General features: G+C 46.6%; 1 protein-coding gene across 1 annotated transcript in view; it reads left to right on the top strand.

The window, feature by feature from the left end:
* Window positions 1-16,286, top strand: part of LOC141243662 (uncharacterized) — a 161,722-nt gene that overhangs the window by 56,675 nt on the left and 88,761 nt on the right. Inside the window, exons 15-20 of the mRNA XM_073668943.1 lie at window positions 2,993-3,103; window positions 3,216-3,383; window positions 3,467-3,590; window positions 3,709-3,911; window positions 6,847-6,904; window positions 14,008-15,541. Coding sequence (XP_073525044.1) covers window positions 2,993-3,103; window positions 3,216-3,383; window positions 3,467-3,590; window positions 3,709-3,911; window positions 6,847-6,904; window positions 14,008-15,541 — 2,198 coding nt within the window. The remainder of the gene's footprint in view (window positions 1-2,992; window positions 3,104-3,215; window positions 3,384-3,466; window positions 3,591-3,708; window positions 3,912-6,846; window positions 6,905-14,007; window positions 15,542-16,286) is intronic.

The raw sequence follows: 16,286 nt of genomic DNA on the forward strand, positions 1-16,286 counted from the left end.
TCACATCTGCACCAAAAATGCATCAAATAAGGGAAAAGCAGAAAAAATGCCGACAACGACACCAGATTACAGTCAGGGTGAAGCCGGTTAACACATCCGGTCATGACGTAATATGACCTCTCAGACCTCTAAGACAATTATATATATTAGATGTGGGGGGCTAGCCGCCTGGCAGGATTTATATAGGAGCCATGTCCCTTATTACTATGGGGGGGGGGGGATTGGAGCCTGCGAAACCCCCATATAGAAGCTCGGCTTCACATCTGCGACCAAGATGCGTCAAAGAGGGAAAAACAGAAAAATGCAGCAAAAATGCAATAATCAGAGCAGAGTGTTGTTGTGTCGTGCGGTGCGGACACCGGCACCAGATTACAGTCTGGGTGAAGCCGGGTAACACATCCGGTCATGACGTAATATGACCTCTCAGGGTCTCCGTACAGCTGGGTGCCGCCATGTGCGATGAGACCTGTGTATATATAGTAAGGGGATAATGGTATATTGTACGAGCCGTCAGTACGATGGCTTCTGCCACAAATCCCCCATCTCCTCTGTCCCTGAGCTCAGGAGGAGCAGCCGGCTGCTGCCACCATGTGTAATACTGCGAGGCCTGGTAACTAGGAGACTCCCACCAACAAGATGGCCGCGCTCACTGCAGGGACAGGACGTCTGCGGCCGAAACCTGCCCCTTCCTGCTAAACTTCCTGCCTCACTAAACCAGAAAACACCACAGAAAACCTCCCCGAGACCAGAGAAGACGCAGTGACCGCAGCTCCGGTATATGTGCGTCTCCTGTCCGCTCACAGTCCGGAGAGGACGGGAAGAAGCGGCCGATCCCCCGGAGTCTGCGACACTGAAGCTCCGGTGTAATGTGCGGTATATAATTATTATAGGACTACGGGCGGCGGGTAATTATGAGTTTATTATTATTATTTAGCTTTTTTGACCCCTCATGGACATGTTTTGTTTCCCCCCCCCCCCCCATAACTTTTCATTTGTCCGTCCCCTTCGCCGTATGAGGACATATTTTTTTGCGGGACAAGTTATTTTGAATGACCCCATTCATGTTCAGTTCCAACTGAGGTGAATTATTGAAAAAAAAAAATGCAATTCTGCCATTATTTACTTATCTTAAAGAGGTGGTCCGGTACCTAAAATCTCCTTTATAAATATTTGTTTTTACACTCTAAGCACTTTTGTAATTTGCTTTATTTTAAAATACTCTACACTTCTTCTTATATCTGTTTGTTTTTCTTTACCTCCTGTGACGTTTCATTTGAGAGGAGTCTTAGAGGTGATATCACAGGAAGCTGGGGCTGCACTCACAGCTTTTATCACATCTCCCTCGGAACAGGACGTCTTCAGGGGGCAGTGATAGAAGCAGGGTGAGTGACAGCAGCGCCGCCCCACAGCTTCAATTACCGTCCTGAAACGAATTGTGATTATCTGTATAGGAAGAAGTGTAAGGTATTTTATAATAAAGCAAATTGCAAAACTCCTTAGGGTGTTAAAACATATTTATTAAGGACATTTTAGGTATCAGACCACCACCAAGTTTAGTTTTCACAACATTAATCACCCCTCCCCCTACACAATATGACGGGGCTCAAAAGCCCCTACCCCCCTAACTGTGCACAGTGTGATGGTTCTCATAGCCTCTCCCCCAACACGGTATGACACCTCTCTCAGCTCCCCATCCCCCCACACACACGGTATGACTGCTCTCACAGACCCCATACACAGTATGACAGTTCCCGCAGACCCCACACACGGAATGATGGCTCTAGCAGCCCCCCCACATGGTATGACGGCTCTCGCAGCCCCCTCTCCACACACAAGGTATGATGGCTCTCACAGCCTCCCACACACACGGTATGACGGCTCTCGCAGCCTCCCCACACACACGGTATGACGGCTTTCGCAGCCCCCCCCCCCCACGATATGACGGCTCTCGCAGCCACCTCTCCACACACACGGTATGACGGCTCTCACAGCCCCCCACACACACGGTATGACAGCTCTCGCAGTCCCCCCCCACACACACACACACGGTATGACGGCTCTCGCAGCCCCCCATACACACGGTATGACGGCTCTCGCAGCCCCCCCCCCACACACACACGGTATGACGGCTCTCGCAGCCCCCCACACACACGGTATGACGGCTCTCGCAGCCCCCACACACGGTATGACGGCTCGCGCAGCCCCCTCTCCACACACATGGTATGACGGCTCTCGCAGCCCCCCCACACACACATGGTATGACATTTCTCGCAGCCCCTGCCACACACACACACGGTATAACAGTTCTCGCAACCCCCTCTCCACACACACTGTATGTCGGCTCTCGCAGCCCCCTCCCCCCACACACACGATATGATGCTCCCACACGTTCACCCACAAGTGACTGACAATTGAAAAAAATAAAACAATTCCTCACCTCGCTCCCGTTCCCACTCTGCTCCGGTCTTTGCTGTGTGCACAGCTGACGCGATGTAGTGACATCATCAGATCTGCTCTCTGAGGCCGGCGGCCTCCTCCGTCAGCATTATATTCACTGCTATCTGCATCCTGATGAAGTAAATGCCGGTGAAATTGCCCTCCCCCTGGGCTGTCCAGTTCTCAGCTGCGGGGGGAGTTAGGCGCCATTTTATTGCAGTCCAAAGCTGAGCTCTGAGCTAGTTTCCCCTTGTCACTGCTCACACAGTTCTGCTCTGAACAGTCAGAGCATTGCTGTGACCTCAATAGACCAGATCAGGACCTGGGCCTGAATGTTTACACACCTGCCCATGGAAACCTATATAAACTAAATGCACCGCCCAAAAAGGGGAGCTACACCCCTGTATGTACAAAGTGCAAAAAACTAAAGCAAAACCAAAGAAATGAGCTGGAGGACATGATGGTATAAGTGCAATGTGTAGGTGCACATTCACGCTATGGGCATTAACAAACATAACCTAGGATAATTATTACTGCTAAAGTTTTCTTTTGATAGAAAATGACCCTTTCCATCAATGTCCCTCCGAGGATGGAGCAGGACAGAAGCCACATGGCTGCTTGGATATTAGACCTCACCCTGGAGATAATCTACTGGATCACTGGAGAGGTGAGAGCTTCACATCACATCACTGTGATCTCTAGGAATAAAGCAGGGAAATGACGGGAAAGGTGAAGGATCCTTAGAATAGATGTAGTGATCGGCGTCTCCCCATACACAGGATCACACAGTAGTGAAGACGTCGTCTGGGGAGTGTGTGACCCCCCGTGTGTCAGGAGGGCGGAGCAGGACCCCGAGTGACATCACCGAGCCTCCACCTCATTCACTGATACATGAGCAGAAGATCCTAGAACTGACCCACAGGATCACTGAGCTGCTGAGCGGAGAGGTGAGCGCTGCCGGGAATGCTGGGACATTATATAATAACGCTGGGGGAGGGGTCTGCTAATGACGGGTCATTGTGTGTGTCAGGTGCCTATAAGGTGTCAGGACGTCACCGTCTATTTCTCCATGGAGGAGTGGGAGTATTTAGAAGGACACAAGGATCTGTACAAGGACGTCATGATGGAGGATCACCAGCCCCTCACATCTCCGGGTAAGAGGAGACCATCCTGATTATAGAGGAGAGGCCGAGTCTGAGGTCACCTAGACTCCCCCATCATCTGACCATCACATGTAGACGATGTATTCAGTCCTGTGTATATTTCCTATAGATGGGTCCAGTCCGAGAAATCCACCAGAGAGAAGTCCCAGTCCTCTATATTCCCAGGATCGTCCAGAGGAGAAGCAGAATGTCCTCCTGGATCATCAGGTAGATGGAGCTGAGATTTCTGGAAATCCACCGGAGAGAAGTCCCAGTCCTCTATATTCCCAGGATCGTCCAGAGGAGAAGCAGAATGTCCTCCTGGATCATCAGGTAGATGGAGCTGAGATTTCTGGAAATCCTGTATAGACTGCTGTAATGAAGCTTTCTACCAATCTCCAGCAGTGGAGTGTAGGCGCCATGTCTGGGGTCGGTAGCGGCTACAAATGGTTTCATACATAGTTAAGTTTCCAAAAATGAGGATGTAACATCCCTGACGGCGTGCTGGCATTGCTTGCCATCTCCCACCATGCAAGACCGCCAACTTACCTATCAGTCCAGGCTGTGCACTATACGCCTTTACTTGCTGTGTGCATGTCTCCTGTCTGCTGGCTTAGGACGGCGGCGCTGTTACTTCCTGATTCTTAAAGTTACAGTGTGCGCAGTCCTAATGCGTCCCCAGCCTATTGTTGTGAGTCACTGGATACTTAAACCTCCTCCACCCAGTAGGAGGTGCCTGAGCAACACTTTCTTTCAGTATCTCATCTGTTTCCGCCACCCTGGGGGCTGAGTCCCCAGGCCCATTACCTTTATCTGTGACATCTAGTCTTTTCCGCCACCTTGGGGGCTGAGTACCCAGGCCCGTTACCTGTATCTGTGACTTCTAGTCTTTTCCGCCACCCTGGGGGCTGTATGCCCAGGCTCGTTCCTGTATCTTGTTCCTGGTTCAGTTCCTGTCTGAACTGTGTCCTAGCTTGTTACCTGTTTGTCTCTATGGCCGATCCTTCCCTTTTCCTGCAGTGTCTGAACCAGTACCTAACTCCAACTCGTTGTCTCTGTACTTCTGTTTGTGAGTTTTGTGTCCACTCGCTACTTCATTGCAAGTACCTTGTGTGTATCTGGTTCTGCTTGTCCCGTTTCCCTGCCTCTGTGTCTACCTCCTGTGTTCTAGTTATCTTCCTGTGTTTCCCAGTCTGTTCCATGTGAACAGAGCCCTGTCCTGTCTGTCCGCACCTGCGGCACCGCTCCGTTCTGCTCTGCTCCGCTTGCCCTCCGCACCTGGGCTTTGCTCCGCTCCGCACTGCTTGTCCTCCACACCTGCGGCTCCGCTCTGCTCTACTCTGCTTGTCCTCCGCACCTGTGGCTCCACTCTGCTCCGCTTGCCCTCCCCACTTGCGGCTCCACTGTGCTCTGCTTGTCCTCCGCACCTGCGGCTCCGCTCTGCTCTGCTCCGCTTGTCCTCCGCACTTGAGGCTCTGCTCTGCTCCGCTTGTCCTCTGCACCTGCGGCTCTGCTCTGCTCCGCTTTTCCTCCGCACCTTCGGCTCCGCTCCGCTTGCCCTCCGCACCTGCTGCTCCGCTTGCCCTCCGCACCGGCGGCTCCACTCTGCTCTGCTCCTCTTTCCCTCTGCACCTGCGGCTCCGCTCTGCTCCGCTTGCCCTCCGCGCCTGCGGCTCCGCTCTGCTCCGCTTGCCCTCCGCGCCTACGGCTCCGCTCTGCTCCGCTTGCCCTCCGCACCTGCGGCTCCGCTCTGCTCCGCTTGCCCTCTGAGCCTGTGGCTCCGCTCTGCTCCGCTTGCCCTCTGCGCCTGTAGCTCCGCTCTGCTCTGCTTGCCCTCCGCGCTTGCGGCTCCGCTCTGCTCCGCTTGTCCTCCGCACCTGCTGCTCCGCTCTGCTCCGCTTGTCCTCCGCACCTGCGGCTCTTCTCCGCTTTTCCTCCGCACCTGCGGCTCCGCTTGCCCTCCGCAACTGCGGCTCCACTCTGCTCTGCTCCGCTTGCCATCCGCGCCTGCGGTTCCGCTCTGCTCCGCTTGCTCTCCGCGCCTGTGGCTCCGCTCTGCTCCGCATGCCCTCTGCGCCTACGGCTCCGCTCTGCTCCGCATGCCCTCGGAACCTGAGGCTCCGCTCTGCTCCGCATGCCCTCCGCGCCTGCGGCTCCGCTTTGATCTGCTCCGCTTGCCCTCCGCGCCTGTGGCTCCGCTTGCCCTCTGCGCCTGCAGCTCCGCTCTGCTCTGCTCCACTTGCCCACCGCGCCTGCAGCTCCGCTCTGCTCTGCTGCACTTGCCCACCGCGCCTGCGGCTCCGCTCTGCTCCGCTTGCCCTCCGCGCCTGCGGTTCCGCTCTGCTCCACTTGCCCTCCGCGCCTGCGGCTCCACTCCGCTCTGCTCCGCTTGCCCTCCGCGCCTACGGCTCCGCTCTGCTCCGCTTGCCCTCCGCGCCTACGGCTCCGCTCTGCTCCGCTTGCCCTCCGCGCCTGCGGCTCCGCTCTGCTCCGCTTGCCCTCCGCGCCTGCGGCTCCGCTCTGCTCTGCTTGCCCTCCGCGCCTGCGGCTCCGCTTGCCCTCTGCGCCTGCGGCTCCGCTCTGCTCTGCTTGCCCTCCGCGCCTGCGGCTCCGCTTGCCCTCCGCGCCTGCGGCTCCGCTCTGCTCCGCATGTCCTCCGCTCCTGTGGCTCTGCTCTGCTCCGCTTGTCCTCCGCACCTGCGGCTCTGTTCCCATATCCCAGTCTGTACTGGTCCCTATCCAGCCTGCGTTCCTACCTGACAGTACCCGCCTGTCTGCATACCAGCCGTGCCTGCCAGTACCCACCTGTCTGCATACCAGCCTAACCTGCCCGTTCCTGCATTCCCCGTTGTGGGTCAACAGCTGTGACCGGGGTCTGACCTGGAGTAGCACCTGGGCCACCTCCCACCTCGGACCACGGAGTCGATTAAGCTGCTGTGTGTTCGTGGTCGGATCTGGCGAGGCCCTTAGTCACGCCCCTCCAGGCACTCCTCGGTTCGTGGCCCAGTGGGACCACTAACCACGCTCACGCCAGTCAGTCTGGACGTGAGCGTAACAGTGGGCACTCACTTGGCCAATAATAATCTGTGAGTTCTGCCGTGTAGATGGAAATTACAGCACAATGCCACGGGTGAATGTTGATTCTATCGCTAGTCAGGAGATCCTTCTTTTAGGTCAAACTGGCTCATGACTTCTAGTGGTTTTTACTGTCATCTAATCTGACATAAACTGTTGTTAGATTTTCATATTTTATGTTGGATCCTTACAGGAAAGTCATGGTGGAACGATGAATGGACATGAAAAACCCTTATCCATGTCGGTGAATGGTAAGAGCCTTTCATAAATTCTGCGTTTTGTTCCTCTTATATAATTTACAGACTGAGTTTATCTAAAACATCCTCCATAATATCCAGTGGAGGAGATGTACATGACAGGAAACTTTCTGATCTTACCGAATTCCTCGTCCAGTGAGTTGGGTCAGTTGATATCTACATGTTCTTTTACTACAAGGCTCCGAGAAATATTATCTGATATATTCAGGCCGGCGTGGAGACTGTATGGCGAAAAGTAGTGGACACACGTCTTAATTATTGAATTTGGGTTTTTCATTGTTTTTTTGTCCCTGCTGTATATCATCCGTCCCCCGTTGACCCCAACGTAAAACATCTGCCCCCCACCATTCTGTTTGTCATTACTAACACATGGCCAGTGGTGCAGAGCTTCCTGATACCTGCGCGGTCCTGTAATAGGAGCCACCAGGGTAATGAGTCCGTCCATGACATTTCTCCTCCTGGATCTTCCCCCATCACCTGTGAGTGATATTACTGAGAAGTGGAGGAACCGCAGCAGAGGGCAGAAAAGTCACCACTGCTCTGCTGACCCCATAATTGCAGAATCCAGACTTCCTTTGGGAGCTTCATGGCCGGGCAGGTACATGCAGCCGTACATCACCAAGCACAATGCTGAGCGTCTGATGGAGTGGTGTAAAGCCGCCACCACTGGACTCTGGAGGAGACGTGTCCTGTGCAGTGACGGATCGCACTTCTGATGGAGGAGTCTGGGTTTGGTGATTCCAGGAGGACGTTACCCCCTGACTGCATTGTACAGATGGTGGAGGAGGATGATGCTACGGGCTGTTATCATGGGGCGGCTGCGGACCCTCAGCTCCAGTGACGGGAAATCTTAATCTTCAGCACAAGACATAGAGGAGAATTGTAGCTTCAGCTTTGTGGGAACAGTTTTGAGAAGACCCTTTTAATTCCTCAGCACAAGACATTTTGGACACCGTTTTGGGAAGACCCTTTTTTGTTCCCCATGTTCCGTACAGTCATGGCTTTATCTGCTTATGACCTGTCTGATGGTGCACAGGTGAGACTGTATTTGTAGATGAGGCCGCGTTGTGTATCCGGGTAGAGCGGTATATTAGCGTTATATTATCGCTCATCCACCCTCAGAAAAGCCTCCAGGTGAGTGGTCCCACTATATCAGTCTTCATCCCCTCATCTCCCGGCCGACCCCCCTCATTATTATAGGGAATGCAGGATGGATGGCGGAACCTTTGGATCCCGGACGGTTGGGACCTACGGATTTATTTTTTTTATTCATTCATAGTCGTAGCAGACAGAACTTTTTCATTTTTATATAAGATTCCCTATCCGTGCGGCCTTTTATTTTGTGCCTGTAAGGCCGTGTTCACTCATTGCGTAAATACTGCGTCCGCACAAAAAAAAAAACTGCGCAATAGCAATAATCTCTGATCATTGCATTTTTTTCTGTCTCTTTTTGTGTGAAGTTTTTAATGTGATTCTGCTGAACTCTGCGATTTACACTTCTATGTAGAAAGAAATGCTGTTGCGTTTTTAACCCTTTCACAACCTTTGACATATACAGGTGCATCTCACTAAATTACAATATCACCAAAAAGTTAATTTATTTCAGTTCTTCAATACAAAAAGTGAAACTCCTATATTATATAGAGTCATTACACACAGAGGGATCTATTATATAGAGTCATTACACACAGAGGGATCTATTATATAGAGTCATTACACACAGAGGGATCTATTATATAGAGTCATTGCACACAGAGGGATCTATTATATAGAGTCATTACACACAGAGGGATCTATTATATAGAGTCATTACACACAGAGGGATCTATTATATAGAGTCATTACACGCAGAGCGATCTATTATATAGAATCATTACACACAGAGGGATCTATTATATAGAGTCATTACACACAGAGGGATCTATTATATAGAGTCATTACACGCAGAGGGATCTATTATATAGAGTCATTACACACAGAGGGATCTATTATATAGAGTCATTACACGCAGAGGGATCTATTATATAGAGTCATTACACACAGAGGGATCTATTATATAGAGTCATTACACACAGAGGGATCTATTATATAGTCATTACACACAGAGGGATCTATTATATAGTCATTACACACAGAGGGATCTATTATATAGAGTCATTACACACAGAGGGATCTATTATATAGAGTCATTACACACAGAGGGATCTATTATATAGAGTCATTACACACAGAGAGATCTATTATATAGAGTCATTACACACAGAGGGATCTATTATATAGAGTCATTACACACAGAGGGATCTATTATATAGAGTCATTACACACAGAGCGATCTATTATGTAGAGTCATTACACACAGAGGGATCTATTATATAGTCATTACACACAGAGGGATCTATTATATAGAGTCATTACACACAGAGGGATCTATTATATAGAGTCATTACACACAGAGGGATCTATTATATAGTCATTACACACAGAGGGATCTATTATATAGAGTCATTACACACAGAGGGATCTATTATATAGAGTCATTACACACACAGGGATCTATTATATAGAGTCATTACACACAGAGGGATCTATTATATAGAGTCATTACACACAGGGATCTATTATATAGAGTCATTACACACAAAGGGATCTATTATATAGAGTCATTACACACAAATGGATCTATTATATAGAGTCATTACACACTGAGGGATCTATTATATAGATTCACTACACGCAGAGGGATCTATTATATAGAGTCATTACACACAGAGGAATCTATTATATAGAGTCATTATTCACAGAGGGATCTATTATATAGAGTCATTACACACAGAGGGATCTATTATATAGAGTCATTACACACAGAGGGATCTATTATATAGAGTTATTACGCACAGAGGGATCTATTATATAGAGTCATTACGCACAGAGGGATCTATTATATAGTCATTACGCACAGAGGGATCTATTATATAGAGTCATTACGCACAGAGGGATCTATTATATAGAGTCATTACGCACAGAGGGATCTATTATGCACAGTCATTATGCACAGAGGGATCTATTATATAGAGTCATTACGCACAGAGCGATCTATTATATAGAGTCATTACGCACAGAGGGATCTATTATATAGAGTCATTACGCACAGAGGGATCTATTATATAGAGTCATTACACAGAGAGCTCTATTATATAGAGTCATTACACACAGAGGGATCTATTATATAGAGTCATTACACACTGAGGGATCTATTATATAGAGTCATTACACACTGAGGGATCTATTATATAGATTCACTACACGCAGAGGGATCTATTATATAGAGTCATTACACTCAGAGGGATCTATTATATAGAGTCATTACACACAGAGGGATCTATTATATAGAGCCATTACACACAGAGTGATCTATTATATAGAGTTATTACACACAGAGGGATCTATTATATAGAGTCATTACACACAGAGGGATCTATTATATAGAGTCATTACACGCAGAGTGATCTATTATATAGAGTCATTACGCACAGAGGGATCTATTATATAGAGTCATTACGCACAGAGGGATCTATTATGCACAGTCATTATGCACAGAGGGATCTATTATATAGAGTCATTACGCACAGAGCGATCTATTATATAGAGTCATTACGCACAGAGGGATCTATTATATAGAGTCATTACGCACAGAGGGATCTATTATATAGAGTCATTACACAGAGAGCTCTATTATATAGAGTCATTACACACAGAGGGATCTATTATATAGAGTCATTACACACAGAGGGATCTATTATATAGAGTCATTACACACAGAGGGATCTATTATATAGAGTCATTACACACTGAGGGATCTATTATATAGAGTCATTACACACTGAGGGATCTATTATATAGATTCACTACACGCAGAGGGATCTATTATATAGAGTCATTACACGCAGAGGGATCTATTATATAGAGTCATTACACTCAGAGGGATCTATTATATAGAGTCATTACACACAGAGGGATCTATTATATAGAGCCATTACACACAGAGTGATCTATTTCACGTGTTTATTTCTGTTAATGTTGATGATTATGGCTTACAGCCAATGACAACACAAAAGTCATTATCTCAGTAAATTAAAATAATTAACAAAAAACACCTGCAAAGGCTTCCTAAGAGTTTAAAAAGGTCCCTTAGTCTGTTTCAGTAGGCTCCACAATCATAGGGAAGACTGCTGACTTTACAGATGTCCAGAAGGCAGTCACTGACACACTCCACAAGGTCCCAGAGTCTGGAGGAAGAGTGGAGAGGCCACAATCCAAGCTGCTGGAGGTCTAGTGTGAAGTCTCCACAATCAGTGATGGTTTGGGGGCCATGTCATCTGCTGGTGGAGGTCCACTGTGTTTTATCAAGACCAAAGTCAGCGCCGCCGTCTACCAGGACATTTTACAGCACTTCATGCTTCCCTCTGCCGACAAGCTTTTTGGAGATGAAAATGTCCTTCTCCAGCAGGACTTGGCCCCTGTCCACACGGCCAAAAGTACCAATACCTGGTTTACACACAACAGTATCACTGTGCTTGATTGGCCGCAAACTCGCCTGACCTTAACCCCATAGAGAATCTATTATAGAGAATCTATGGGGTATTGTCAAGAGGAAGATGAGACCCCAGACCCAACAATGCAGACGAGCTGAAGGCTGCTATCAAAGCCACCTGGGCTTCCATAACCCCTCAGCAGCCACAGGCTGATCCCTCCATGCCACAGGCTGATCCCTCCATGCCACAGGCTGATCCCTCCATGCCACAGGCTGATCCCTCCATGCCACAGGCTGATCCCTCCATGCCACAGGCTGATCCGTCCATGCCACAGGCTGATCCCTCCATGCCACAGGCTGATCCCTCCATGCCACAGGCTGATCCCTCCATGCCACAGGCTGATCCGTCCATGCCACAGGCTGATCCCTCCATGCCACATTGCCACATTGATGCAGTAATTGATGCACAAGGAGCCCGACCAAGTATTGAGGCATTTACTGAACAGACATTTCAGATTTTAAAAACATTTTTCAAGCTGTTGTTATAAAGTATTCTAATTTACTGAGATAATGACTTTTGTGTTTTCATTGGCTGTAAGCCATAATCATCAATAGTAACAGAAATAAACACGTGAAATAGATCCCTCTGTGTGTAATGACTCTATATAATAGATCCCTCTGTGTGTAATGACTCTATATTATAGATCCCTCTGTGTGTAATGACTCTATATAATAGATCCCTCTGCGTGTAATGACTCTATATAATAGATCCCTCTGCATGTAATGACTCTATATAATAGATCCCTCTGTGTGTAATGACTGTATATAATAGATCCCTCTGTGTGTAATGACTCTATATAATAGATCCCTCTGTGTGTAATGACTCTATATAATAGATCCCTCTGTGTGTAATGACTCTATATAATAGATCGCTCTGTGTGTAATGACTCTATATAATAGATCCCTTTGTGTGTAATGACTCTATATAATAGATCCCTCTGTGTGTAATGACTCTATATAATAGATCCCTCTGTGTGGAATGACTCTATATAATAGATCCCTCTGTGTAATGACTCTATATAATAGATCGCTCTGTGTGTAATGACTCTATATAATAGATCCCTCTGTGTGTAATGACTCTACATAATAGATCCCTCTGTGTGTAATGACTCTATATAATAGATCACTCTGTGTGTAATGACTATATATAATAGATCCCTCTGTGTGTAATGACTCTATATAATAGATCCCTCTGTGTGTAATGACTCTATATAATAGATCCCCCTGTGTGTAACGACTCTATATAATAGATCCCTCTGTGTGTAATGACTCTATATAATATAGGAGTTTCATTTTTTGTATTGAAGAACTGAAATGAATAAACTTTTAGATGATATTCTAATTTAGTGAGATGCACCTGTACAGTGGGGAAAATAAGTATTTGATCCACTGCTGATTTTGCATGTTTTCCCACCTACAGAGAATGGAAAGGTCAGTAATTTTTATCGTAGGTCACTTCACCTCTGAGAGACAGAATCTAAAAAGAAAATCCAGAAAATCACATTGTGTGATTTTTACATAATTAATTTGCATTTTATTGCATGAAATAAGTATTTGATACAATAGAAAAACAGAACATAATATTTGGTCCGGAAACCTTTGCTTGTAATTACAGAGGTCAGACGTTTCCTTTTTCTTGACCAGGTTTGCACACTCTGCAGCAGAGATTTTGGCCCCCTCTTCCATACAGATGTTCTCCAGATCTTTCAGGTTTCGGGGCTGTCGCTGGGTAACATTGAGTTTCTGCTCCCTCCAAAGATTTTCTATTGGGTTCAGGTCTGGAGACTGGCTAGGCCACTCCAGGACCTTGAAATGCTTCTTACAGAGCCACTTCTTAGTTGCCCTGGCTTTGTGTTCCGGGTCATTGTCATGCTGGAAGACCCAGCAACGACCCATTCTCGAAGCTGTTGCTGAGGGAAGGAGGTTGTTGGCCGAAATCTTGCGATACATAATCCCATTCATCCTCCCTTCCATACGGTGCACTCATCCTGTCCCCTTTCCAGAAAAGCACCCCCAAAGAATGATGTTTTCCTCGACATGTTTCACGGTTTGGATGGTGTTCTTGGGGTTGTACTCATCCTTCTTCTTCCTCCAAACACGGCGAGTGTGACGACATGACCTTCTCCCATGCCTCCTCTGGATCATCCAGATGGTCATTGATGAACTTCAAATGGGCCTGGACATGTGCTGGCGTGAGCAGGGGGACCTTGCGTGCCCTGCAGGATTTTAATCCATGACGGCGTAGTGTGTTACTAATGGTAATGCTTGAGACTGTGGTCCCGGCTTTCCAAATTGCTCTCGGCACTGATCACCTTACACCGGAAGTGACTGCAATGTAACGTACTGTAGCTGTCACTGATATAATTGAGATACACTAGTATATGTAATACATATATATTGACAGCGATTAGAAAGCCTATGGATACCGACTGTTCTGATAAATCTCTTACTGTATAGTTTTTTGCACATTGTAATTTTTAAATAATAATTCTTGTACTTTTTTCAGGTGAAGACTGGATGAGCAGTTCCTATAAAAATCTCCTTTCATCTCCCTATCATGAAGTAGCAGATAATCAATCACTGACTGTAGAAAGTATCTCTGGAAATAGACTTGATAACAAATTGTCTTTTTCTGAATGTGGGAAAGAGAAATCTAATCATCACAAAGATGAGAATCCGTATTCTTGTACAGAGTGCGGGAGGGGTTTTAAAAATAAATCTACTCTTATTAAACATCAGAGAATTCACACAGGGGAGAAGCCGTATTCCTGTTCAGAATGTGGGAAATGCTTTATCCAGAAATCAGATCTTGTTAATCATCAGAGAGTTCACACAGGGGAGAAGAAGCCATTTTCATGTCCTAAATGTGGGAAGTGTTTTGCTTATAGATCACAAGTTACAGAACATCTGCGATCTCACACAGGAGAGAAGCCGTTTTCGTGTTCAGAATGCGTAAAATGTTTCAAAAACAAATCCGATCTTGTTAAACATCAGAGATGTCACACAGGGGAGAAGCCGTTTTCTTGCACTGAATGTGGGAAATCCTTTTTTGTTAAAGATCGGCTTAAGAGACATCAGATAATCCACACTGGGGAGAAGCCATTTTCATGTGTGACATGTGGAAAATGCTATATGCGTAAAGATGCTCTTGAGATACATCAGAGAGTTCACACAGGGGAGAAGCCGTACTCCTGTTCTGAATGTCATAAGTGTTTTATTCATAAATCACATTTTAATGAACATGTAAAAACTCACACAGGGAAGAAGCCGTTTTCCTGCTCAGAATGTGGGAAATGTTTTAGTCATAAAGCCATTCTTATTCATCATCTGAGAAATCATACAGGGGAAAGGCCATTTTTATGTTCAGAATGTGGGAAATGCTTTATTCGGAAAACAGATCTCGTTAATCATCAGAGAGTTCACACAGTGAAGAAGCCATTTTCATGTTCATGTCCTAAATGTGGGAAGTGTTTTGCTTATAGATCACAAGTTACAAAACATCTGAGAACTCACACAGGAGAGAAGCCGTTTTCATGTTCAGAATGTGAAAAACGATTCAAAAGTAAATCCGATCTTGTTAAACATCAGAGATGTCACACAGGGGAGAAGCCGTTTTCTTGCTCTGAATGTGGGAAATCCTTTTTTGTTAAAGATCGGCTTACGAGACATCAGATAATCCACACTGGGGAGAAGCCATTTTCATGTGAGACATGTGGAAAATCCTATACGCGTAAAGATGCTCTTGAGCTACATCAGAGAGTTCACACAGGGGAGAAGCCGTACTCCTGTTCTGAATGTCATAAGTGTTTTATTCATAAATCACATTTTAATGAACATGTAAAAACTCACACAGGGGAGAAGCCGTTTTCCTGCTCAGAATGTGGGAAATGTTTTAGTCATAAAGCCATTCTTATTCATCATCTGAGAATTCATACAGGGGAAAGGCCATTTTTATGTTCAGAATGTGGGAAATGTTTTAGAAATAAATCACATCTTGTTACACATCAGAAGTTGCACAAGAGAGAAAACATTTTACCATTGTAGGAAATTTGGCAGGTGTTTGACTCCGTTCTAGGACCTGTTGTCTCAGGATACTTTCTGTTGTGTTACTTACATTAATTCTACAATACAGAAAATCATTACTACTAAGATCTTGTTGGATCTCAGCGATACCTGTTGTGTGTTAATGATCTAAATCATCATTGATAACTTAATCCTTCCAATGTGTTTGTGCTTAAGAGTTTGGCCCAATACACACGATACTAGGGGAATTCTGCACCAAAGGGTTCATCTGGTCTAGACTAAGGGAAATGCAGTCAGTAGAGATGCTGTATTAGGACCTGAGATGGGATGAATGTGCACGTCCAAGGTGTCGGAGTTTAGGAAGCTCAACAGGATAAGGACTAGTCTTGAGCGAGTATGTTCTGTCCGAGTATGCTCGGGCCGAGCTCCGAGTAGTTACAGCTGCTCGGTGATAAGGTTGAATCGCTCCCGTGTGCATGATTTGCGACTGTTTGACAGCTTTATTACATGTGAGGAATGTGTAAGAAATAGACATCACATGTAATAAAACTGTCAAACAGTTGCAAATCATGCACACGGGAGAGATTCAACCATATCACTGAGCAGCTGTAAATACTCGGAGCTCGGCCCGAGCATACTCGGAACAGAACATACTCGCTCAACACTAATAAGGACATTTCAGCAAATGTTTCCCTGAAATATTACTTCCAAACGTAATACCAACCGGGTAATAATGGGAGCGGGAACCTTACTGACACAATT

Source organism: Phyllobates terribilis, unplaced genomic scaffold (genome assembly GCF_046119375.1).
Source record: "Phyllobates terribilis strain yellow unplaced genomic scaffold, ASM4611937v1 Scaffold_2__4_contigs__length_985480577, whole genome shotgun sequence".
NCBI classification, from domain to species: Eukaryota; Metazoa; Chordata; class Amphibia; order Anura; family Dendrobatidae; genus Phyllobates; species Phyllobates terribilis.